At 35.6% G+C, this 25,799-nt stretch overlaps 1 protein-coding gene across 2 annotated transcripts in view; it reads left to right on the top strand.

Moving 5' to 3' along the window:
• The window catches only part of ppfibp2b (PPFIA binding protein 2b), a 191,500-nt gene extending 166,187 nt beyond the window's left edge, over positions 1-25,313 (top strand). Inside the window, exons 25-32 of one of the 2 annotated variants that reach the window (XM_030136471.1) lie at positions 530-641; positions 724-812; positions 911-1,033; positions 2,111-2,236; positions 2,724-2,912; positions 6,253-6,444; positions 20,222-20,287; positions 24,808-25,313. In XM_030136471.1, the coding sequence (XP_029992331.1) occupies positions 530-641; positions 724-812; positions 911-1,033; positions 2,111-2,236; positions 2,724-2,912; positions 6,253-6,444; positions 20,222-20,287; positions 24,808-24,870 (960 nt within the window). In that variant the 3' untranslated portion in view covers positions 24,871-25,313. Of the gene's footprint in view, positions 1-529; positions 642-723; positions 813-910; positions 1,034-2,110; positions 2,237-2,723; positions 2,913-6,252; positions 7,066-20,221; positions 20,288-24,807 lie in introns of those variants that run through there. The other variant, XM_030136472.1, reaches the window with a different exon arrangement.
• Positions 25,314-25,799: the final 486 nt, after the last annotated feature.

Below are 25,799 nucleotides of genomic sequence, written 5' to 3'. Positions count from 1 at the left end.
TAAAGTTAGTAAATTTGTCGTTCCTGTTTTTAAGTTCATTTCCAATCATACAGTATGGTACTGCACTTTCCATCAACCGTCATGGTCATAGCAATGTGATTGTAAGGCTATTGTATTCCAAAATTACTAATATCTTCCAAAATATTGGTCCTATCAACTTGTGGAGATATTTAATGTGGAGACGGAACTATTCCTCAACTGTAGGTACCAAATTGACCAGTTGAAAACATCTCAATTTCTGAGAACTGTGCAGATACACACACAGACGCTCTGAAACCTTCCAGTATTATGATATAGATGTTACTTAAAATCACAATTTTTCTGTATGTGGAACCTGAAAAAAAACAGTTTGACACCCTTGACTGTTAATATCTTAAGTGTAATTTTTACTCTTTACAAATTCATCCCGCAAGTTCAACACCCCTGAACTAAGTAATCTGAAATCCTCATGTAAATGCAAACTGTCTAAAAGATTAAAGTGTAGCAAGAAGAAATCAGTTTGTTTTTTTTTCTCTCTCTGCGTCTTCAGGAACTTGCAATTAAGAATCCACTCCACAGGAAGAAGCTCCAGTTAGCCATTAAGACATTTAGCAGCAAACTCCGGGAGAAATCTGCAGAACTGGATCACATCTGGGTCACTCGTACGTACTCAGAACCAAACACTCATCCTCATTTACTGAGTTTCAGCTTCAGTCCATCTTCATTAAACCATTTGTTTTTAAGGTTGGCTCGACGACATTGGTCTTCCTCAGTACAAAGACCAGTTTAATGAAGGACGAGTGGACGGACAGATGCTGCAGTACCTCACTGTGGTGAGCTCAGTTGACTAGAACCTAGAACCAGATTCTTTTTAATGCTTTTGGTTCTCCGGTTCCCTTTGGACTCACCTGTTTGTTGTGTCTCATCTCAGAATGACCTGTTGTTCCTCAAAGTGACCAGTCAGCTGCATCACCTCAGCATCAAATGCGCCATTCACGTCCTGCATGTCAACAAGTTCAACGCCAACTGCCTCAAACGAAGGCCCAGCAACGAGGTAAATATGAGCTGCAGAGCCTCAGCTGCTCATTGATATTTAGGGTTAGCAGTTAGCTGCACTTCCATTCAGTTTTAGCTTTTTTAGCTCATGGTTCATAGGCTGTGAACTACTGTGAAGGGGCTGTGTCTATCGTCTTCACCACTGGTCGGATTCATTTAAAATTTTTATGTATCTTCCTTCGGACAATGTCTACAAAGTTTGTTCACAGTTTTGAGAAATTTAGATTTTTGAGTTTTTGATTAATTCTTTTAAATATTAAAAAAAAATAGCCTTTACTTATAATGGGCCATATTTTGATGGTTTATAACATGGAAATAGTTGCAGATATCAATATAGTTACTATTGAGTACTGATCTTGTATGGACTTTATTTGGATCCATGACCTTTGACCTTGAATGACCTTGAAGGGTCAAACTCAAGGTCAACAATGGCTAGATTTCAACTGTCTTCTTTTCTGAAACTACTGGTCAGATTCATTTCAAATTTTCCTTGTATCTTCCTTTGGACAATGTCTACAAAATGTATTCACAGTTTTTAGAAATTTAGATTTTTGAATTGTTGACAAAGTTTTGAAATACAAATTTGCCTTTACTTATAATGGTCCATATTTTAATGGTTTATTACGTGTAAATGGTTACAGATATCACTATAGTTACTTTTGATCACTGATAGGGAGTCATATACGGACTTTGATGTAATCAGTTGAGTTCTCCTCCAGTGAAAGTACCGCCCACTTGTATTGGGAGATTGATCTCCAGCATCAACACCACAGGACTCTAACACATCACACATTCAACTTGTTAGTGATTCTTGATAGAACATGCCAGTGAGATACAGGGACATTGATCCTATGTTTGTCAGCTTTTTAAGTATTAATCTAAACTTCTTGTAAACTAAACTAAATCTAGAAGTGCTGATCTTAAAGAAACGTACTTTTAATTCTTTGAAGACGAAACATTTTGGTACATTTGCCTTTATGGTGGAGCTTCTGTGTAGGTTGAAGGGTCTTTTGCTCAGTTTTATTGTGTATAAAACCATTCACACTGTTTTTGTCGTGTGTCTGTTGTGTTTCAGAACCAGTTCACGCCCAGTGAAGTGGTCCAGTGGTCCAACCACCGAGTCATGGAGTGGCTCCGGTCTGTGGATCTGGCAGAGTACGCACCAAACTTGAGGGGCAGTGGGGTCCACGGGGGCCTCATAGTGAGTACACACCAACACCAACACACAAAACTACTGAACACACACAGCAAGAGGAGAGTACATTATTTAATAGTTTTCATTTTTTTTAGCACCTTGACCTTTTGTTGTTTTGTTTGTTCAGTTTCAGTTTAGTTTTCAAATTCAGATTTGCTACTTTAGGTTTTATTTTGTAAAAATGCTTAGTTATAATTTTATCTTTTTAATTTAAAATTGTCACTGATAGTTTCAGGTTGTAGTTATTTTTGTTAACTATAATAATGAGTCAGTGTTTTTACTGTTATGAGGTTTATTCATCATATAAATGGACCATAATGAAAACTTAAAAAATGTAGTTAGCTATTGTATGAAGCACTGCAGCTTTAACTTGTCACAGAATGTTTCATATCATGTTTCAGATTTTGCAGAATTCTAAAGATGCATCATTTTCATGTCTGACTTATGTAAATGTGTTATAAGATGCCTTCTGGTGGGTTTTCTCCTCTCATAGATGCTGGAGCCTCGGTTTAACTCAGACACCTTAGCCATGCTGCTGAACATCCCTCCTCAGAAAACGCTGCTTCGACGCCATTTAACCACCAACTTCCACAGCCTGGTGGGAGGACAGGCCCAGCAGGAGAAGAGGGAGTACACAGAGGCACCCAGTTACAGCCCACTCAGCATCACCGCTAAAGTCAAGGTACAGACACAGGCAGCGTTAAACGGCTGATATGAGAAGAAGAAGTCAGGGAAAACATGAGGATGCATTAAAACAGGGGTGTCAAACTGATTTTAGTTCAGGGGTCACATACAGTCCAGTTTGATCTCAAATAGGTCAGACCAGTAAGATAATAAGCATATTAACCAATAAATAATAACTGTCAAATTACATTATGAAGATGTGAATAATCTAAACTACCATGATGTGTATTCAGAAAAAAATATACAATATTATGTCTCAGCTTATTATTAACAACTTAGAGGTCATAGTGCAGCTACAAATACACAAAACATTTAGTAACAGGTTGAATATAGTTAAAAGTGCACTTTCTTTTAAATAGAAATTTTAGGTTGTTCATATTTTATTGTGAAAAATTTGAATATTTTTAAAATGTAATTTTGCTTTTTTCACATTAAACCATGGAGAAAACTTGGAGTTGTCACAGTAAAATAAGAGCATAATTGGCTATAAAATAATGACAGTGCTAAATTTTTCTCTTTGTTTTAGTGCAAAAAATAACATTGAATTATAAAAATGTGTACATTTACAAACGTTGTAAATAACCTGAAAACATAAAAATTGAAATTTCTGATGAAAAATAAGTGTATTTGTTCAGGTTATTCACATCTTATTGTTAAAGGATAGTTTGCAAATATAATTTAATGGTTTTTTTTGCTCTAAAACAAAGAAAAAAATAGGAGTTGTCATTATTTATAGGTATAATGTAATATCATTTTTCACATTAAACCAAAGAGAAAATTTTAAACATGATTATGCTGTTATTTTACTTGAGATCACATTGGGCCCTGAACTAAAATGAATTCAACACCCTTAATGTTTAATGTCATCGGTGTTAAATTCATCCCATGTCCCAGATCGGACCATTTTGAGGGGTCGGTTTTGGCTCGTGGGCCGTATGTGTGACACCCCTCATTAAAAAAACATGCCCCCTGTGTGCAGAGAAAGCACCTTAATCCTAAGTGAAACCTCAGCGCATCCGTTCAGTTTAAGCCCTTCACCCTTCGCTGTGTTTAAAGTTCAGCTCCTCCTCACAGATTTAAGACTCCACCATCAGCTGCAGCCTCAGCTTTAAGCCCCTCTGTGGGTAATCCAGCCCAAATCACCATTCACACTCTGAGGTGACCCATTTATGACCCAGAACCTCATATGTTCCAGGAGCCGTAAATATTTATGTGGATGGTTTTTAGCACAAATGGACCGTAAAAAAAAGAATACAAAAACAGGTTTATTAGTGCCTGTGTGTGCTTGGATTTCCACCCTGAGGCCCAAATGGCTATCAACCGATGTCCCATAGTGCCTGGTGATAACATCACAGTGGCTTTAGTCAGCTAGAGAAAGCTTAGAGGACACATTTATAGAAGCTTCTGCTGCCGTGGTCACTGTAAGAAGCTGAAACAGGAAGGAAAGACATTAGGAAGCAGACGTTCCACAGATCAGAGGAAACAAGATCATCTGGGAACAATGAGAACCTGCATCTGAAACACAGATATCAGCTCAATTAGATTTGTCCACACTCAGCTCTATAGATTTTACATCTGTATGTGTTTTTATGTCTCTTTTTGTCTTGGTCCTTAACCTTTTATAGGGCACTCATTGAAATACTTTAGTGTGTTATTGCAGGACATACCAAGACTTTAATACTTTTGTGAAATTCTACAAAAAATTTTTTTTGTCATGTAAAAAAAAAATCAAGGTCAATGAAGTTACCATATTTGGTTCCTTGCCCATGAGTAGAAAAATATAGATGAAATAGTTGAAATTGCTGGATAAACTCCCCTATTTACAGTAGAGATTAGTACCCTATTGAGATGGAGAGCTGAGCCAAAAATACAAGTATATACATATATTCAAGTATATATAAAAAACACAAGAAAATCACATGTAAGGGCAAAGGAACATGTCTTGTAATGTGTGTGGAAATTACCAAAAATAGTCACTTGCCCGGTAAAGGGTTAACTCTGTACAGGGGACTCATTGAAATTCTCTGAAATTCTACATTTCAACCTTAGTGTGTTACTGGCCATCATCATTTCCCTCCTCTTGCCTTAACACATCTGAGCAGACACATGCTAAAAGTAAACACATGCAATAAAACAGCTGGTATAAAGTCACAAACTGACGAAAAGCACTCATATTCACTATTTACAGCTTCAAAATTTCCATACAATCTCTCTGAATCACTGTATAGTTATCAAAAAAAGAAAAAGAAAAACATGCTTCTTGACTTCTCTGAGGCACAGGATTGGCCCATTATTTTATGTGTGCAGAAATGACCAAAAATAGTCACTTGCCCAATAAAGACAGTTCTAGTTGTTCATATTTATTCAGATTATTGACATTTTTTGTGAAAGGATAGTTTGTATATGTAAATATTTTCATGTCATTTTACTTTTTTTTACACAAAAAAGACCAAAATTTGAATTTGTCATTATTTATAGGTTATAGGTGTAGGTTATTTATAGGTTGTTGTTTTTAAATTGTACAGTTTTTTAATGTTTTTTAACTTTGTCTTGTATTTTATTCTTTTATTTTGTTTTTATTTATTCTTCTGTACAGCACTTTGGTCCACTGCGGTTATTTTTAAAGTGCTTTACAAATAAAGTTGGATTGGATTATGTTTTTTTAGCTTACCGGCCGACGGGCCGTAAGCTATTGGCGTCATGCAGCACCCGGCGGCAGCATCTGTCGTCGTCGTCATCGTCTGTCGTCCGTTACAAAAATTTCAGTCGTCTTCTTCTCCGAAACTACAGTTCTGATTGACTTCAAACTTGGTATACAGCTTCTTTATGATGATGTCAACACAAAGTATTGAAATTATTTCAATCCGGATCTGATTCTGGATTTGGTGTGACTTTGAAAAATTTCCCCATTATAACAGATAGGAAGTGGATTGATCCAATAAATCAGTATCAATGATATCAAGTTGGAATTTGAATTTTTTACAGATCTGATTGGAATATGACCAAAACATGGGCTATTTCTGTAATAGAATAAATACACAGAACTGGGTGATAATAAATGGCATCTGGATACATTTCCCAAAGCTTTGAATTTGGCCGGTAAGCTACAGGGCCACTGGTCCTATTTTTATTTAACTGGTCGGATCCACTTCACATGTGACCCCTGAACTAATATGACTTTAACATCCTTGACTGTTGATATCTTCTGTGTAATTTTTGCATTTCCCAAATTCATCCCATGGGTCAGATCGGACCCTTTGGTGGGCCGGGTCTGGCCCACAGGCCTTATGTTTACCGCCCCTGGTCTAATCCCTCTCTTCTTCTTCGTCTTCTTTCAGCCGAAGAAGTTGGGTTTCTCCAACTTGACTCACCTCAGGCGGAGACGACCCGACGACTCCACCGACTACGTCTGTCCCATCGAGTCGTCGTCCGGACAGTCGGCGCTCAACGGCGTGCAGGTGCGTCCGTACGCCGGCTTCAGAGGCCTGAGCCCGATCCTGGACCGAGAGCCGGACCGCCCCAGGGACCAGGTGGGGCTGGATGACAGCAGATCTGATCCATCACCATGACAACAGCTGTGACAAGAACATGGCCACGCTATTAATGCCAGAACCATGGACGACTATGTCACGCTTTCCATCCACCAATCAGCTGTCACCACAACTACTGCTCTGCTTCCTCTGCTTGCGGCCCCTCCCCCTCCCCCTCCCTGCTCCTTTAAACCCCGCCCACCAGCCTGCCCCTGTGCCTTACCAGTGAAGAGTTTTCAGAGACGCCACACAAACTGAAGGCCGCTCTGAGACTTCATGTTCAGCCAGATGCCTCACTAACCCAACCTCAGCCTTGAGCCTGTGCCATGATCTAACTCATCATGAGAGAACGCAGCCTCTCTCAGGACTCCACCTCCTGTGACATCACTTCCTGTAGTCCATACAAAGACACTACCCTTTGTACAGTATTAAGCCATTTTTCTAATACTCATGCATCACCATTAGACGATTTCCTTCTTGTGTGTGTGAGTTAGTCGTCATTTTTTTACAACTTTCAGACCGGGTTTCACCAACAAGGGTCATTTTAATCCAGAGGTGTCAAAGTCATTTTAGTTCAGGTTCCACATTCAGCCCAATATGACCTGAAGTGGACCGGACCAGAAAAATAACAGCAGAAAAAAGTATAATTACACTATAATAATGGTTATGTTAATGTGAATAACATGAACAACCTGAAATGTCTTAAGAAATATAAGTGTAATTTTAATAATAATAATACTAATAATAATAATAATAATACATTTTATTCGTATAGCACTTTTCATATAACTCAAAGACACTTTACATGCAGCAGATAAAAACAGAAACAGACCTATTAAAAACAGATTAAAAGCAGGTGCAAAAGGCAGGTATACGAATATAAAACAGTTAAACATTAAGATTAAATATTAAAAGCAATCTTAAATAAATGAGTTTTTAAAAGTTTTTATACACGATCTTTCAGCACATCTTCAAGTTTGACAAACAGAACATATTCACACACCAATACTGACAACAATACATACTATTAGAATGCTCAAGTAAATATTAAATGTTACACACAAACTTAAGACTTAGTTACTTACCATCATTATAATTGTCATTATTTATAGTTTATTATGATAGTATTTGACTGGTTCTGATCCACTTTAGATCATATTGTTCTGTATGTGGAACCTGAACTAATATGCCTTTGACATCCTTGATTGTTCATATCTTCAGTGTAATTTTTGCATTTCACAAATCCATCCCACTGGCCGGATCGGATCCTTTGGCTGGCCGGTTTTGGCCCACTGGCCTTATGTTTGACACCTGTGATTGAATCCATTAAAAGTTCCAATTATAGGCTGTTTATAAGAAGTGGGCGGAGCCTGCTGAGCTGGAGAAGAGCAAGGGCCGTTGGGTGAGATAGTACTGATGGTAAATACGATGAACGACAGATGAACCGTTTGTGAGGAAGAAAAATGTTTTATTCAATAAACAGAAAGTCCAGTTCAGCAGGTGAGTGAAAGTAGTGGAAGAGTTATAAATATAATATCTATAATATATAGATAGAAATGTAGATTTTTCTATAAATTTTAGACACCAAATTTGTCTGGAAACATTTGTGAAGCTCTGCTCTGTATGAAATACAGCAGAAACCAGGCTTTTAGTATGAAACAGTTCACTTCCTGTGGGCTGAAGGGTGAAAACTGTCATGTGCATCCATGAAAGTAACATTAATAATAAGGGCTAAATCACACAATGTTTTTTACTGGTAAGAGTTTTTTTGCTATTTCTTTAAATATTTTCAACTATGAAACATCCAAATGCACGTGAAATACAATGATGGAAACACACCAGCTGATATCACCCAAACAATGGATGAGCTACTTACACATTGTGAAGTTTGTTTTTTTTTTGTGTTGATTGTTGTGTTGACGTCACATAGTTCACAGTGAGGTTGGGTACTTTGATTTGGCCCCACTTTGCTACTAGGACCTCTGGCTTCAGTGGGTGTTCCAGTGCATTTTACCGAGTTAGATGTTGGAAACTTCCACCTCCCAGCCTTTGGAACGGAACATTAGCATGGGAACTTGTGGGAACCTCAGTTGTTTCTCAGGCTGATTGTTATGCTGCATTCCAGGCCGTTTTTTGAGCCCGTAAGTCACGACTTCAAACCACGACTCACAATTTTGTAACGTTCCAGGCAAGTCACGCCAAACTGCCTGAGCGCAAGGTATTGTGGGAGCTAGAAGTAAACAAACCAGCATGGTGGGCCGTACGTTATGCTCATTTACAGTCATTTCTATCGCTAAAGGTGCTTGTTCTTTGCTTATTTGAGGGAAACAATGGAGTAAAGACAGCGCATAAGGCAAGAGAAGCTGTTCTACCTTTTAAGTTATGTTATTTGAAGATTTGAATGCGTATTTGGTATTAATTTATTCTTGCACTCATTGGACAGAAAACTAGCTAACGCTAGAGTAGCTGCTGATTATACAGAACATTTGCAGATAAATAATGTCAGAGCAATGCCTTGTTTTAATAAACAATCTGCATAAACACCACATCCATGGGGGGGCGCCATTGCTACGTGACGTCAGAACTCAAAACTGGGAGTACATCGATCTAGTACGAGTTCACAGGTGGGAAGTCACAGGTTTGACTGACATTCCAGTGCATTTTCACCAGTAGAAGGTTGGAAAAACATGAGTTACGGGTTGCCTGGAACGCAGCATAAGCTCCCAGTCTTAGTCTACGTTTAAATGGTATCGATTGAAATCGAAAACACAAAAGTGGTGTTGCATTCTCGCTTAATGATGCAAGAGTGGAGCGTTTTTAACATTTATACTCACTTTTTATGCGTTTTCAAGCCCCAAAACGCTGTTACTGTCTAAACAAGAAGCACATCTGATAAAATATTTTGTCATTTTCACCTGAGAGCGTTGTCGTGTAAACTGGGACTTATACCCTGAGGAGGTGGTCCATCACTTTTGTCCTGATTCTGATGAAAGCACTGGTGTTTTTCACTGGGTGGAGACACTCTTATAATGGTCAGTTCTACTGCCAATAATGATATAATAATAATATAAAAATGAAAGTTCAGCTCAGTCTGTTCCCTCTGGCTGCGCTGGTGATAGCGCCTGAGAGACAAAACTCTGGGCAAAGGACACAGACACATGGATTCAGAAGGAAGCATGTAGTTTTCTAGAATATTCTCAGTTTCCACAGTTTTCTAGTTGTGTTTTTAGAGCTTTACAACTGTGAAACAAGTCAGAAAATAACCCTATTCTCTGCCTTAACCTCCTCAGACCCAGCTATGGGTTTTCTGTCCACATTTGTGGACAAGAGTTTCACAACTTTATACAAAAAAAAAAAAAAAGAAAAGAAAACTGTCCGCCACAAAGGACATTCCATAAAAATTTTAAAAACTGCATCTGAAAAAACTGATGCATCATGATGTTTCCAATACAGGCACTTATTGAATAAAAAACAAAAAAAGCTTGTACTTTGGTGACATTTCCTGGGTCTCAGGAGGTTAAATCATGAGCGGAGGAGGCACCAGGTTTATTTAGAAACGCAAGTGAGAAAATTGACCTTTAATGGAGGTTAGACTAAACTAAGGTTAACAGATGAAATTTAGTCTTTTTTTTGTGCAGTATCATTTAAAGTATGGATGTACCGATACAGATACCTAGTATCAGGTATGGGGTCCGATACTCAGCCTGCGTACTAGTATTCCTACTCATAAAAATACTCTGATACAACCGCACTGATACCACTTATGGTAGCGTGACATTCACATGTTCAGTGCAGCAGGTACACAGCAGAGGAGTAATGTCAGCAGTGTGGAGATTTTTCAAAATAAATAACGGTGACAAAAATAACGTTAAAGACGAGGGCCGGGTAAAAAAAATCCATTTAATCAATTTTAGATCGGTTTCGTTTTAATTTTGCGTAATCGATTAATAGTGGATGAGATCGATTTTTCAGAGCGGGACTGGGAGTACACAGAAGTGCGGGCGGCTCTGTCTCGCGAACCCCTGAGGAAGACTTGGTCTCGCTCGCGACGGCTCTGGCGCAGAAAAGACGCAGAGGAAGGGTGGGGAAAACCCCTCCGCTGGAGGTCCACCCGGCTCAAATTTGAACCTGCAGTGTGAAGGAAGTGGCCGCCCGGCAGTTCTCCGAGGCGAGTCATGGAAGCGGGTCGTTCTTGGAATGGTAACTTCGATCCATACTATCACCTATGGCTGAGTATGGAGTTAGAGGAATAGTAAAGCGACAGTGTCTGACCACTATGCTACCTCCCCGCTTCCCGACCAACAATCACGGAGCGCAAGCCCACCCCCGAGTAGAAGTCACCAGCCATAAAACAGAATAAAGATGACAAAGAAGTCTGTTCTGTGCCACTGTAGAAACATGGGAATGTTTATTTCAGAGCAGGTTCAGCTATTTACTGCTGAAATGTCATATTTATTTCCTTTCTAATATCAGTATTGATCCCAGTATTGATGTCTTGCATGACTGCGGTGCTCAAATAATCAGGCTACAACTCAAAATTGTACGTTGGTATCACTAAATTAATCTGAATCAATTAATACTGAATCGAATCGATATTGGATCGGATCGAATCGTGATTAATCGATTCAGAACTTTATGAATCGAAATCAAATCGATTATGGAAAGTGGCCATGATGCTTAGCCCTACTAAAGACACAGATGGATACAGACGCAGCGTTCTGTCCGTCCTTTGCGTACATTCCATCTGTTTTCCAGGTGCTCGTAGATCCGTACTCAGACGGAGAATACCACCAGGAACCGTGGAGCTTAGAAGATCTGTTCAAAAAGTGACTGAGTTAGAGAAAAACTACTGACAGATTTAGGACAACTACCCTCAGCAATATCAACATTAGTATCCACATTAGTGTTACCTCCTCTGTCGTCTCCTTGTTTGTTATTACTGACTTTTTTCTTCGTCTTCTCAAAAAACTTTCCTCTTCTTCATGGTATTTGTCCAGTTTGGTTAATTCAGAGCAGCACCCCCTGGTGGATTGATTGAGAAACGCTCATTCCAACCAAGGTTATTATCGTTAACAAAAACTAACGAAATGACGAAAACTAGAATTGAAAAAACATTTTTGTCAACTGAAATAAATAAAAACTACAATTAAAAGAAAAAAATGATAACTAAATGAAACTGTATTGTGTGCTTATAAAACTAACTAAAACGTTTAAAAAATTATGGATAAAATTCCCTTCATTTTTGTTTTTGTCAATGTCGGATTGATGCGAAAGCTATTTATTTCACTCGAGCAATTTTAGCTCACGGTCCGTCACTTCTCATCACTTGTGGTTTAGCCGTCTTCTGGTCCCCACTCTACCTGGAAACATGGAGACTAAAGTGGGGAGAAAGCAGCAGAGTCCTGTCTGGGATTTATTTGAATACGACGGCGAAGAAGAGAAAAGATACGACAAAACTAAAATTAATACTAAAACTAAACTAAAACTAAGGATTTCGAAAAAAAAAAAAAAAAAAGAAAACTAATAAAAACTACCAAACCTGCTCTAAATACGAATTAAAAGTAACTGAATTAGAGAAAGAAAAAAAAAAGTAAAAAAAAAAAAAAAAACTAAACTTGAATGAAAAATCCAAAACTATTAGAACCTTGATTCCAACACATTAAACATCAGTAGCAGCACTTTGTTCCAGTCAGACTAATGACAACGACAATAAAGCACATTTATAAGCGGAACTAACAACTGGAATGGGATTATTAAGTACTCAAATGTAAGTACTTGTACTGTTAAAAAGTGGTATCGGTGCATCCCTAGTTTAAAGTGACCCCCAGACTTGCTGTGGTTTTGAAGTGACCCCTTGTTGGTGCGACCCCGCCTACGTCTCCTCAACACTGAACCTGAACACAGTTCCATCACATGGTTGAGATGAACTTGTGCAATATTTGCATAACCTTATGGAGGGATTCTATTTAATATTTATGTCATTGCAGAGCAGATTAAAAAAAAAAGAAAAGTATAGCATGTTTGTTTGAAGCTGAGCTGGTGATTTTGTACTGTTATTTTTCACTTTGGACTGTAATAGTATTTTTATAGGAAAGAAAATCTGGCTCCAGTAAAGGAGGCTTACCTGTGTTCATGTAAATGTCAAAAAGATCTATCAGAAAACCTTTAATAAACAAAACCATGTGTGTTTCAAAGTGGGTTTCTTGTTTTGAAGCAGTAGGAGCAGTTCTATTTTTGCTTCATTCATTCACTTTTAACCCAAACGTCCAAAAGCATCTACTGATCGAAACTGTTTAATACCTGCTGATCCACTAATTCTATCAATACATGTAAATAATTGGTGTAAAATAGTTTTTCATCTTTTCGTGGTCATCAGATATGACCCATTTGGACGTTCAGAGGCTCCATAGTTACCATGGAAACACCGTCATCTTCTACAACATTGATTCACCAGTAAAACCCATGGAGTTGGATCAATGACACTTGTTTTTTTTTAATTATATACAGCAAAATGAATAAAATATTGACCAAAATAATAAGCAACAAGAACAAAATAAGCTACAAACTGAAGGAAATTGAAGAAAAAATAATAAACTCATGGAGTTGGATCAATGACAGTGGATGGAGACACTGGGTTTATGTTCAGTTAAGGATAGATTTGACTGAAAAAGTCACTTTTTCGTCAGGTTTTTTTCTTTTTTTTTTTTTGATATAATAACCTTCAACTTTAATCTGAGCTTTTGTGAACATCTGTATAACTCGTAGGGCTGTGTATCGGCAAGAATCTAGCGATATGATACAAATCACAATACTAGGATCACGATACGATATATCACGATATATCATGATACTGTTAAAAAGGCAATGTTTTTGTTTATTTTTTTTATATATGATTATTTCCTTGAAGAATTAAATTACACCAGAAATACACACAAATACTGAACACATTTTTATTTGATCACAACAGGATCTGATGCTACGTCACAAAATGTTCGGGTGTTAAAACTTAAATTCTTTTTCTTCGTTTTACAGACATTACAGTTTAAGATCCTGTTCAAATGTTCATATTCTATTAGTTCAGAACTGACATAACATTATTTTAGTTCAATCCCAACAAAGGAATTAACATTATTTAATAAAAGAATGATAAATAATAATTAGTAAGATATAAACAAAAAAGAAAAAAAAAAAAAAATTAACCTACACAATATCTGCATTTGAATAAATACCTAAAAATATCGATACAGTACTTTTTAATATCGATACAGTATTGTCAAATGGAATATCACGATATATTGCAGAACCGATATTTTCTTACACCCCTAATAACTAGTGTATAAAATATGTGAAAATACTTGATTTTCACTTTTTTTTTCACTTTTTTTCCCCCTCTGTTTTGATATAATAACCTTTTAATTTACTCTGAGTGTTCATGAACATCTAAATTAAATATAGGAATATAGGAAATTAAACATAAAAAAAATACATGATTTACAGTGAAAAATTAAAGAAACAGAACCTAGTATTATAATAAATGATGAAAAATCACTTACAAAAGGTTAAATAGAGACAAAAAATCATTTGGGAATGTGACACAAAAGTACCACCGGGTCTTTATGGGTTTAGCAGAAACACATAGAAACTCATTCCCATTAAATCAATGACAGTTCAAGAATTTTCATTTTATCTTATTATCTTACTGATACCGGGGTTTTTTTCTTTTGTTCAGACAAAACAGTAACAGGGTGATGTTCAACATGACAGGTATGAGAACATCACCCTACGACTACTTTGTCTGAACAAAACAAAATAACCCCCGTAAAATCAATGACAGTCACAAAAATAATTAAACATATGATGGAGTTTAACCCATAAAGGCCCAGTACTACTTTAGTGATAGTTCCCAAATATTTTTTTTCTCTATTTTTGACATTTCCTAAGTGATTCAACACCATTTATTATGAAATAATCTTCTGTATTTTGCATTTTTCCTGTGAAAATCAAGTATTTTCCAGTATTTTATACAATAATCACATAGATGTTCATAAAAGCTCAGATTAACCCTTTCATGCATGAATTATGAGAACCTTAATCAAGATTTTTTTTTTTCCTGAGTGTTTTTATTCCTCTTTAGGCATGATAAAAAAAAAAAAAAAAACAAAAAACAATGTGATTTAAGTTTTTTATGAACCTATTTCTCATGGAGTTACAAAAATGTCCACTCAGCTGTACACCATGTGATTAATTTTAGAAGTGAAGAAACATGTATGGACTGATCTATTGAGTGAAAACTATGAAATAAAAACATTTTTAATGCAGCTAATCTGATGTAAGTAAGTAAAGTTTATTTGTAAAGCGCTCTTCACAGCTAAAAATCACAAAGTGCTTTACATAAAATGGGTGCAATAAAACAACATAAGAATAATTTCATCAAATAAATAAATAAATAAATAAATAAAGTTTTCTCACATTTTAACATACTCTAATACTAGTTATTACTCCATGGAGATAATGTGCAAAAAAAAAAAAAGACAACAACAACAACAACAACAGCTTTTTGTTAAAAAACAGTTAATTACAGCCTAATAACAATTTGCAATTTTTTACACTCAAACATGTTAGTGCAGATCAGGTTTATCAAGAACACCAAAGTTACAGTAATGGTATGAATGTCAGTGTTTGGGATGATGCATAAGTGTTCACTGTGTCGGCTGATGTGGAACTAAAACAACAAAATCCATGAATATATAAGAGAACAGCTGTAGAATAACTGTCCACTGGAGTGACCGCTATGCATGAAAGGGTTAAAGTTGAGGGTTATGATTTCAAAAACAAAAAAAAACTAAAGAAAAAGTGACTTATTCAGTAAAATCTCTCATTAACTGAAATTATTTTTCTCCATATTTAACCTTTCTTTAGTGAATTATCATCATTTATTATAATACTATCCTCTGTTTTTTTTTTTTTTCATTTTTCACTATAAATCATGTATTGCTCTACAGTTAATTTCCTATATTTAATTAATTAATTATTTAAACCCAGTGTGTCCATCCACTGTCACTGATCCAACTCCATGGGTTTTACTGGTGAATCAATGTTGGAGAAGATGACGGTGTTTCCATGGCAACTACAGAGCCTCTGACCATCCAAATGGGTCATATCTGATGACCGTGAAAAGACGACAAACTGTATTTTACACCAATTATTCACATGTATTGATAGAATTAATGGTTTTAAACAGTTCAGAGCTGTTGTTCGGTGGTCGATGTTTGGGTCTTCGAGGGTTAAAGCGTCTCTTATTTAAGGACTAATGCAGCGTCATCAGCATGCCTCAGTAACCTGCATCCACCACTAATCTGCTTCAGTCATCATCATCATCATCATCTTCCTCCCTGCTGACTGAAACATCTCCACTGGTACTCAAGTACTTATCTGAGGTACACATCTGAGGTACTTGTACTTGAGTATGTGTCCATTTTATGTAACTGTATATTTCACTTCTACACCCCAGAGGGAAATATAGTGAATAGAATAGAGTCCTGTTTATTCTGACCTCATGTAAAGGTGACTTTTTAGAGATGTGACACCACAAACATGTGATAACCTAAAGTTTTGTTTTGTTTTGTTTTTGTTTTTGTTTTAACCCTTTCATACAATTATGAGAACCTTGGTCACAATATTTGTGTGTTTTTATTGCTCTTTAGGCATGAAAAAAACATGCGATTTAGATTTTTTTGTTTTGTTTTTGTTTTTTTAAGGAGTTACAAAACTGTCCACTCAGCCGGACCCCATGCATTTAATTTTTCAAGCAAAGAAACATGTTTTTAAAACCTAATATCAGAAAGTGATATGGAAAAGTATGCAATAAAGACATTTTTAATGCTGCTAATCAGGTGTTTTCCCACATTATAACATACTCTAATACTAGTTATTGTTCATTTCATGAAGATAATATGCAAAAAAAAAAAAACCTGTTTTGTTTGTTGATTTACACTAAAACATGCGTCACTGCAGATCAGGTTTATCAAGAACAGCATAGTTACAGTAACGGTATGAAATGCACAGTATGGGATGATGCATAAGTGTCCACTGTGTTGGCTGATATGGAACTAAAACAACAAAACCCATGAACATACAAGAGAACAGCTGGAGAAGAACTGTCCACTGGAGTGACCTCTGTGCATGAAAGGGTTAAAGACTTTTTTTTTTCAATTTTCAAATAAGAATCTCCATCAGTGTAGGACAAATGAACTAGTCCAAGGCAGAACAACACACAAACATCCCCCCACCCATCCATCCAAAAGCTCAAAGAGAAGGAAAAATAAATCAATAAAATAAAGAGAAAAGGGGGCGCATAGTTAGACTGTCTTTTATCACAAGAAAAAATAATAATGATAAAGATTACAGTCTGATGCATTACACTGGGTTACAAAAAAATGTTTTTTGCAAGTTGTCTAGGTTTTTTCAACTGAATCAGGACCATTTTGCACCGCTAAATCCAAAAATGACATCTGTTTTTCTCAATCAGGTCAGGTTTTTTTTGCTAATTTGATTTTGAAAAATTTGATCTTCTCACAAAATATAATAATTAATACCAAAATAAGATTGGTAAGCACACTTTATGAAACTTGTGACTTGATTCCTGTTAGGTACAATGGTGTATTCACTGCAGATGTAGCAGAATACGTCAGGCTTATTTTTGCAAGATCTTCTAGTCGAAGCCATTTCATTCACCTGTAATATTAAAAAAAAAACATTAATCATAAATTGGCAAAAGTAAAATCTTCAGAACTCGTTTATTGCAAGAAATGTGAAAGAATTTTGTATCATATGATGTGAAAATGCCCATAAATGTAAGCAAAAATGTTAAAAAGCCAATATGTAGCATAGTTCAGAAAGTTGACCTGATTGAGCAAAATTCATGTGATTTTTGGATTCAGCACACCAAAATGATCCTAAATCAGCTCCAAAAACTTAAACAACTAGAAGCACTCGGAGAGCGCAGACCTCCGCCAAGGCTGATCAGTGGGCCCCCCCCCCGTGGGCCCCCCCACCCCCGATCACCACCAAAATTTAATCATTTCTTCCTTATCCCATTTCCAACAAACCCTGAAAATTTCATCCAAATCTGTCCATAACTTTTTGAGTTATGTTGCACACTAACGGACAGACAAACAAACAGACAAACAAACAAACAAACAAACAAACAAACAAACAAACAAACCCTGGCAAAAACATAACCTCCTTGGCGGAGGTAATAAATTTGTTGTTGACCAGTGTAATGATTGTGTTAATAGTCTGTTTTTTCTAAAGACCTAGACCTAAAGTTTTGACACTAAATGTATACATTTATGCAAATATTTTGTTTTTGGTAACTTTTCTGCTTAGGTTTTTTTGTTTGTTTGTTTCAATGGTAGGGAACTGGCAAATAAATGACATTTATATAGAGAATCAGTTTGTGTGACTGACAAAACTTTAGATTTAGTTACACAACCTCATATAAACTGTGTCAACTGTGACTGTGTTTCCATGGTAACTACGGAGCCTCTGAACGTCCAAATGGGTCATATCTGATGACCATGAAAAGATGACAAACTGTATTTTACACCAATTATTTACATGTATTGACAGGATAAACTTTTCAGTAGTTATTATTCATTTTAAATCAGTAGATGGTTTTGGTCGACGGTGGATGTTTGGGTCTTTATGTGTTAATGCATTGCTTTAAGCGTTTGCAAATGTTCACAGTGCATTATTTGTACTGTTACTGAAGTGAAGGACCTGAACACTTCTTCATCACTAACCATCATCATCATCATCATAACCTTATAAACCAGGGGTGTCAAACTCATTTTAGTTCAGTTCCACATTCAGCTAAATTTGATCTGCAGTGGGCTGAACCAGTAAAATAATATCAAAAATATAGAAATAAGGTCAAATCCAAAATTTTCTCCATGTTTCAGAGCAAAAAAAAAAAAGTAAATTTACATTATGAAAAGGTTTACGTCAACAAACTAAGGGTAATTTGAACAATATTCTGCCTCAGTTTATCATTTACACATTTACATTATAACGTACAGATCACAGCGGGTCGACAAACACACGAAAACATTTAATATCAAGCAGAATATTGTTAAAATTACACTTACTTCTCTTAAAACATTTCAGGTTGTTCATATTTGTTCAGATTATTCACATTGTTTTGAAATTACACTTTGTTTTAGTGTAAATACCTGAAAATCTTTACATTTACTAAGAGAAAAAATTTGGAATTGGGAGTATTTATAGATTATTATGATAGTATTTGACTGGTTTGACCCACTTGAGACTGAATTGGTCTGAATGTGGAACCTGAACTAAAAGGATTGTGAATTTCTTAACCCTTTCATGCATGAATTGTGAGAACCTTAGTCAAGATGTATTTTTTGAGTATTTTTATTCCTCCTTAGTCATGAAAAAAACAATCGATTGAGTTTTTTTTTTTTTTTTTTTTGTCTATGGAGTTACAAAAATTTCTATGCATTTAATTTTTGAAGTAAAGAAACATTTGTTTAAAACCCAATATCAGAAAGTAATATGAAAACAATTAAATAAAAACATTTTTAAAGCTGCTAATCTGATGTCTTCTCACATTTTAACATATTCTAATGCTAGTAATTACTCACTTCATGGAGAAAATATGCAAAAAAAAAAAAAAAAAAAAATTTTCTAACAAATAACAATTGATTTACACTTCAACATGTTAGTGCAGATCAGTTTTATCAAGAGCAGCAAAGTTACAGTAATGGTATGAATGTCAGTGTATGGGATGGTGCTTAAGCATCCACTGTGTTGGCTGATATGGAACTAAAACAACAAAACCCATGAATATACAAGAGAACAGCTGGAGAAGAACTGTCCACTGGAGAGACCACTATGCATGAAAGGGTTAAAGTAATTTTTCCATTTCACAAATTCATCCAAAGGGCCGGACTGGACCCTTTGGTGGGCTGGATTTGGCCCCCGGGCCGCATGTTTGACACCTGTGATGTAAAACATGACATTTAGGTGCATGTTACAGTTTGTATGATCCTCAGTCATGAACAATTACACTGGGTTACAGAAAAATGTTTTTTGCAAGTTGTCTAGGTTTTTTCAACTGAATTAGGACCGTTTCGCACCGCTAAATCCAAAAATGACACCTGTTTTTCTCAATCAGGTCAGGGTTTTTTTGCTAATTAGATTTTGAAAAATTTCATCTTCTCACAAAATATAATAATTAATACCAAAATAAGATTGGTAAGCACACTTTATGAAACTTGTGACTTGATTCCTGTTAGGTACAATGGTGTATTCAGCGCAGATGTAGCAGAATACGTCAGGCTTATTTTTGCAAGATCTTCTAGTCGAAGCCATTTCATTCACCTGTAATATTAAAAAAAACATTAATCATAAATTGGCAAAAGTAAAATCTTCAGAACTCGTTTATTGCAAGAAATGTGAAAGAATTTTGTATCATATGATGTGAAAATGCCCATAAATGTAAGCAAAAATGTTAAAAAGCCAATATGTAGCATAGTTCAGAAAGTTGACCTGATTGAGCAAAATTAATGTGGTTTTTGGATTCAGCACACCAAAATGATCCTAAATCAGCTCAAAAAACTTAAACAATACATTTGTTGTTGACCAGTGTTATCTCTGTTTCAGTTTCTTGTTCTGTGTCTAGTGGGACTTTGAATGCCTCATGAGACCAGTGTGTGTGTGTGTGTGTGTGTGTGTGTGTGTGTGTGTGTTGCAGATGGCGATCACAGAGGGAACCATGTTGCAAATCGAAGCTTTGTCTGAAGGCATCAACAACCTCACAGTAAGAACCAACACACACACACACACACACACACACACACACACACACACACATTCTGCTGCTGCTTCATGACTGTGATTCACTCGCTCTATAACCGCTCGTCCACGGCTGTAACAGAAGTTTGAACCACTCAGACGGAAAAACTCTGGAGGAATGAAAGCAGTGTTCGAACACCAAACATATGTGTGTGTGTGTGTGTGTGTGTGTGTGTGTGTGTGTAACGTAATGTCCTAGTGTCAAATGTTTCTGTTATTATCAGGAACTGAACCCGGGCTTTATGTCAGGGGTGTCAAACTCATGTTCTTTCAGGGGCCATATTCAGCCCAATTTGATCTCCTGCGGGCTGGACCAGTCAAATAATAACATAATAACCTATAAATAATGACAACTCCAAATTTTTTAGTGCAAAAAATAACATTAAATGATGAAACTATTTCTATCCAAAACAAAAAAGGATGTGAATAACTGAAAAAAAAAAGAAATTTCTGAAGAAAAATAAGTGCAATTTTATCAATGTTATGCCTCAACTTATGATTTATACATGATCAGATCTACCAAGACACAAAACAGATAGAATATTGTTTAAATTGCACTTATTTTTCTTTAGACATTTCAGGTTGTTCACATTTGTTCAGGTTATTGACATTTTATTGTTAAAGGATATCAGAATTTAATGTTCTTTGCAATAAATCAAAGAGAAAAAAAAATGGTGTTGCCGTTATTTAGAGGCATATTATCGTATTATTTTTCTCACATTAAACCAAGAAGAAAATTTGGAGTCATTATTTATAGGTTACTATGCTGTTATTTTTGAGTTGGATACCCTTGACTGTTAATATCTTCAGGGTAATTTTTGCATTTTGCACTTTGTAAATTCATCTCGCGGGCAAGATTGGAACATTTGGCGAGCCGGTTTTGGCCCCCGGGCCACATGTTTGACACCTGTGCTTTATATGATGAACTGGGAAAAAAAACAAAAGCAGACATTCTACACCGATATTATATTTTATTACAAATTTTTATTACTATTATTATTATTAGCAGTAGTAATAGTAGTTTTATTTCGAGCACATAGAATCATCAGATAACAAAGAATCACACAACATGGTCAAAACAAATAAATAAATACAATTTTTTTGCGTTCGAAAAGGAGTGGGAAGAAGTATAAGTTATTGACTCCCACCCCCTTTTTACAAACTAATAATCAAACTAGATCCGCCTGCTTTGCTTTGTTAACACACATTTTCCTCTGTATATTTTTACAATAACACACAACATCCATAAAAACCATTCATATACACTTTTTTTTTAGTCACCTCATACACAATCAGATTTGCAATAATCAACCGTCTTCAATATAAACTATAACATACATACCCACCCCAAATATTTACTCCAAATACAATGATCAATAAATATGATAGTATCTTCTTATAATAATAACCAATTAACTATAATATCTTATTTTATGCGTACTGTACTGTTCTGTATTTTGTTATTACAGTGGATTTATACATCCTTTTAAATGCACAGATTGAAGAAGACATTTTTAAGTTTTGCTCCAGATTATTCCACAGGTGAACCCCTCTAACAGAGAAACACTGGCTTTTTATGTTTGTTCTACACTTAATTTTCTTGTCGATTTCTGTTCCCCTTAAATTAGAATTCCTTTGCCTGGGCTCAAACATCTCCTGTAGACTATAGGGGAGCATACAGGGTGGGGAAGCAAAATTTACAATGAACATTTAGTTGTTTTTTCTCAGCAGGCACTACGTCAGTTGTTTTGAAACCAAACATATATTGATGTCATAATCATACCTAACACTATTATCCATACCTTTTCAGAAACTTTTGCCCATATGAGTAATCAGAATCCACCAAAATTAACTCTTTCATGCATAGTGGTCACTGCAGTGGACAGTTCTTCTCCAGCTGTTCTCTTGTATATTCATGGGTTTTGCTGTTTTAGTTCCATATGAGCCAACACAGTGGACACTTATGCATCATGTAACTTTATTGTTTTTGATAAACCTGATCTGCAGTAACACGTTTGAGTGTAAATCAATTGTTACTAGACTGTAATTATAATTTTTTCTTTAACAAAATGGGTATTTTTGCATATTATCCCCATGAAGTGAGTAATAACTAGTATTAGAGTAGGTTTAAATATGAGAAAACATCAGATTAGCTTCATTAAAAGTGTTTTTTTTTTCATAGTTTTGACAGTATATCAGTAAATACACATTTCTTGGCTTCAAAAATTAAACGCATCATATCCATCTGAGTGGACATTTTTGCAACTCCATGAAAAATAGGTTCATAAAAAGCTGTCAATCGCATTGGTTTTTTTGGGTTTTTTTTTTCATGCCTAAAGAGGAATTCAAACGGGGGGAAAATAATGATTAAGGTTCTCATAATTCATACATGAAAGGGTTAATCCTTTCTTCCTTGTGCCAGTAACATTTCCTGAAAATTTCATGAAAATCCGTCCATAACTTTTTGAGTTATCTTGCTAACAAACATGAGTGCTTTTCTTGTTGAACAATAGATCTTGAAGTGATCATTTTCACTTTGTTCCATTGGCAGATTTTTTTTTTTTTTTCACATGAATTAAGCAAAATAATCTTGAATTATGCAAAAAAAAAAATCTTGAAGTAAGCCAAAAAAATCTGCTGATGGAATGAATGAAAATTATGTTGGTAAAATTTTTAGAAATCAGATTTTCAAGGTCTATTGTGTAAACATAAGTTCTGAAAAGTTCCTCTTTAGGTGATTATGTCTTATTTAAAATGTGATCAGATATTTGGACTAGAAATTAGAAAAATACACTTAGTAAGATTTTGATTTTTGTAGTGAGGTCACATTTGGGCCAAAAATCAGATTAGGTCCACATGTATCTGCAGTCTGAACCGTAGTCCTGTCTCCTCAGTCGACCTGAAAAGTGCCTGAAAAACACCTTTGTCCTGATAGTTCCAAATGCTTCTGTTCTTAAAGTTAAGGCCCTAAACCAGGGCTCTCAAACTCATTTTCTTTCAGGTTCCACATTCAGCCCGATTTCATCTGCAGTGGGCCGGACCAGTAAAATAATAACAGAATAACCGATAATTAATGACAACTCCAAATTTTTGTCTTTGTTTTAGTGCAAAAAAACCCCTTAAATTCTGAAAATGCTTACTTTTATAAACTATCCAAACAAAAAAGATGTGAATAACCTGAAAAAAATGAAATTTCTGAGGAAAAATAAGTGCAATTTGAAAAATATTCTGCCTCAACTTATCATTTCTACATGTGCATTATGGATCGGATCTACAGACTCTAAACACCGAGGAACAGGCAGAGAAGAGTTAAAAATCATGCTTAATTTTCTTTAGACATTTCAGGTTGTTCATATTTGTTCAGGTCATTCACATTTAATTGTTACAGGATAGTTTGTAAATGTTAATATTTTCATAATTTAATGGTTTTTTTTGCACTACAACAAAGAAAAAAAATGAAGTTAATTCAAGATTTTTTGCTAAATTTGCCTCTTTTTTTTTTGCCTTAATTCAAGATTTTTTTTTCTTAAATGAATTTTTTTTTTTTTTTTTGCTTAATTCAAGATTTTTTTTGCTAAATTTGAGAATTTTTTTTGGCTTAATTCAAGATTTTTTGCTAAATTTTAGATTTTTTTTGGGCTTGATTCAAGATTTTTTTTACTTAATTGAAGATTTTTTTTGCTAAATTCAAGATTTTTTGCTAAATTTGAGATTTTTTTGGCTTAATTCAAGATTTTTTTTAACTTTAATTAAGATCTTTTTTTTGCTTAATTCAAGATTTTTTGCTAAATTTCTGAATTTTTTTGTCTTAATTCAAGATTTTTAGCTAAATTTGAGGTTTTTTTGGCTTAATTCAAGATTTTTTTTTTTACTTAATTGAAGATTTTTTTTTTTGCTTAATTCAAGATTTTTTGCTAAATTTGAGGTTTTTTGGCTTAATTCAAGATTTTTTTTACTTAATTGAAGATTTTTTTTGCTTAATTGAAGATTTTTTGCTAAATTTGAGGGTTTTTTTGGCTTAATTCAAGATTTTTTTACTTAATTGAAGATTTTTTTTTTTGCTTAATTCAAGATTTTTTTGCTACATTTGAGACTTGTTTTACTTAATTCAAGATTTTTTCCTTAATTCAAGCTTTTATTTATTTATTTTTTTTGCTTAATTCAGTTCAAGACTGTGGAATTTTTGTACTTTGCAAAAACATCCCTGGGGCTGGAGTGGAACCTTTGGTGGGCTGCAGTTGGTCCCCGGGCCGCAGGTTTGACACCCCTGCCCTAAACTGAGCTCATAAACCTGTGTGTGCTGACTTAAAACGTAGCTGAGTTTGTTTAGTTCCATCAAACCGATCTGAACCCCAGTAAACCCAGTAAACCCAGTACAGGTCTGAGCTGAGCCTCTCCCCTACAGCAGACACATTCATCTGATCCACGCTGCTCAGGTCCACACTGCTCTAACCCATTACCGCTCCCATCATGCTTTGCTTCCAGTACCTGCTCAGCCGAGACGAGCTGCGGAAGGAGCTGAGGCGGTCTCAGATGGCCCTGGTCTGAGGGACCACCACCCCGAGCTGCAGGTTCTGGTCCGGTACCTGGACTGTACCTCCAGACCCGGTCTAACGCTGCAGACCGGGGACACTGACCTCATGTAACACAGACGGTCTGACGTGGACCCCGGGACCCCAGTGGACTTCAGCGGTCCCTCACAGACCCCCTTTAACCTTTAACGAACTGTTCATCCTGTTCAGGCCTCTACTGACCCCACTGACCCACTACTGTTCTACGCTGGTGCTGGTGGATCACAGGGGAGGACGGCGTCAACACAACCCACCATGTGTGAAAACTGTCACTGTACTGATGTTTGGAATTAACGTAAAGAAAATAAAAAAACTTCTAATAACAACTGGTTCCAGACACAATAAACCCCGCCCCTAACATGTACTGAAGCTTATTTTGGCATCGATCAGCTGATGTCATCATGTCTGTGCGTGTGCTGATGTCAGCAGATCAACTGCCTCTTTTATGTAGATGTGTATAGATATATATGTGCCTGGTTTGAAGTAAACTGAAACAAAATGTATGTTTTTATACACATTTGGAATTTTTCCCATTATAAGTAAATGAAAGAATTTTTTTATTTTTAAATTCACGAAAAATTTAAACTTTGACCTATTTTTCCCAAAATGTAATGACATCTATTCTCGGTCACTAGTAATCTATAAACCCAGTTTGTTCTGAATTCAACCAATAGTTTTGCTGCTACAGACATTTCAAATTTCACCCATTATAAGCAAATGGGGGAAAAAAAAGATTTTAAAAATTCATAAAAAATTTTACATTTTACCTATTTTTCCAAAAAATATAGTGACATCTATTCTGTGTCACTGGTAATCCATTGACCAAATTTAGTATGAATTCAATCGCTACTTTTGCTGCTACAGACATTTGAATTTTCACCCATTATAGGTAAACGGAAGAAAAAA

The sequence above is a fragment of the Sphaeramia orbicularis genome, chromosome 6 (genome assembly GCF_902148855.1).
Source record: "Sphaeramia orbicularis chromosome 6, fSphaOr1.1, whole genome shotgun sequence".
Classification (NCBI taxonomy): Eukaryota; Metazoa; Chordata; class Actinopteri; order Kurtiformes; family Apogonidae; genus Sphaeramia; species Sphaeramia orbicularis.
This window is presented reverse-complemented; position numbering and strand designations above follow the sequence as displayed.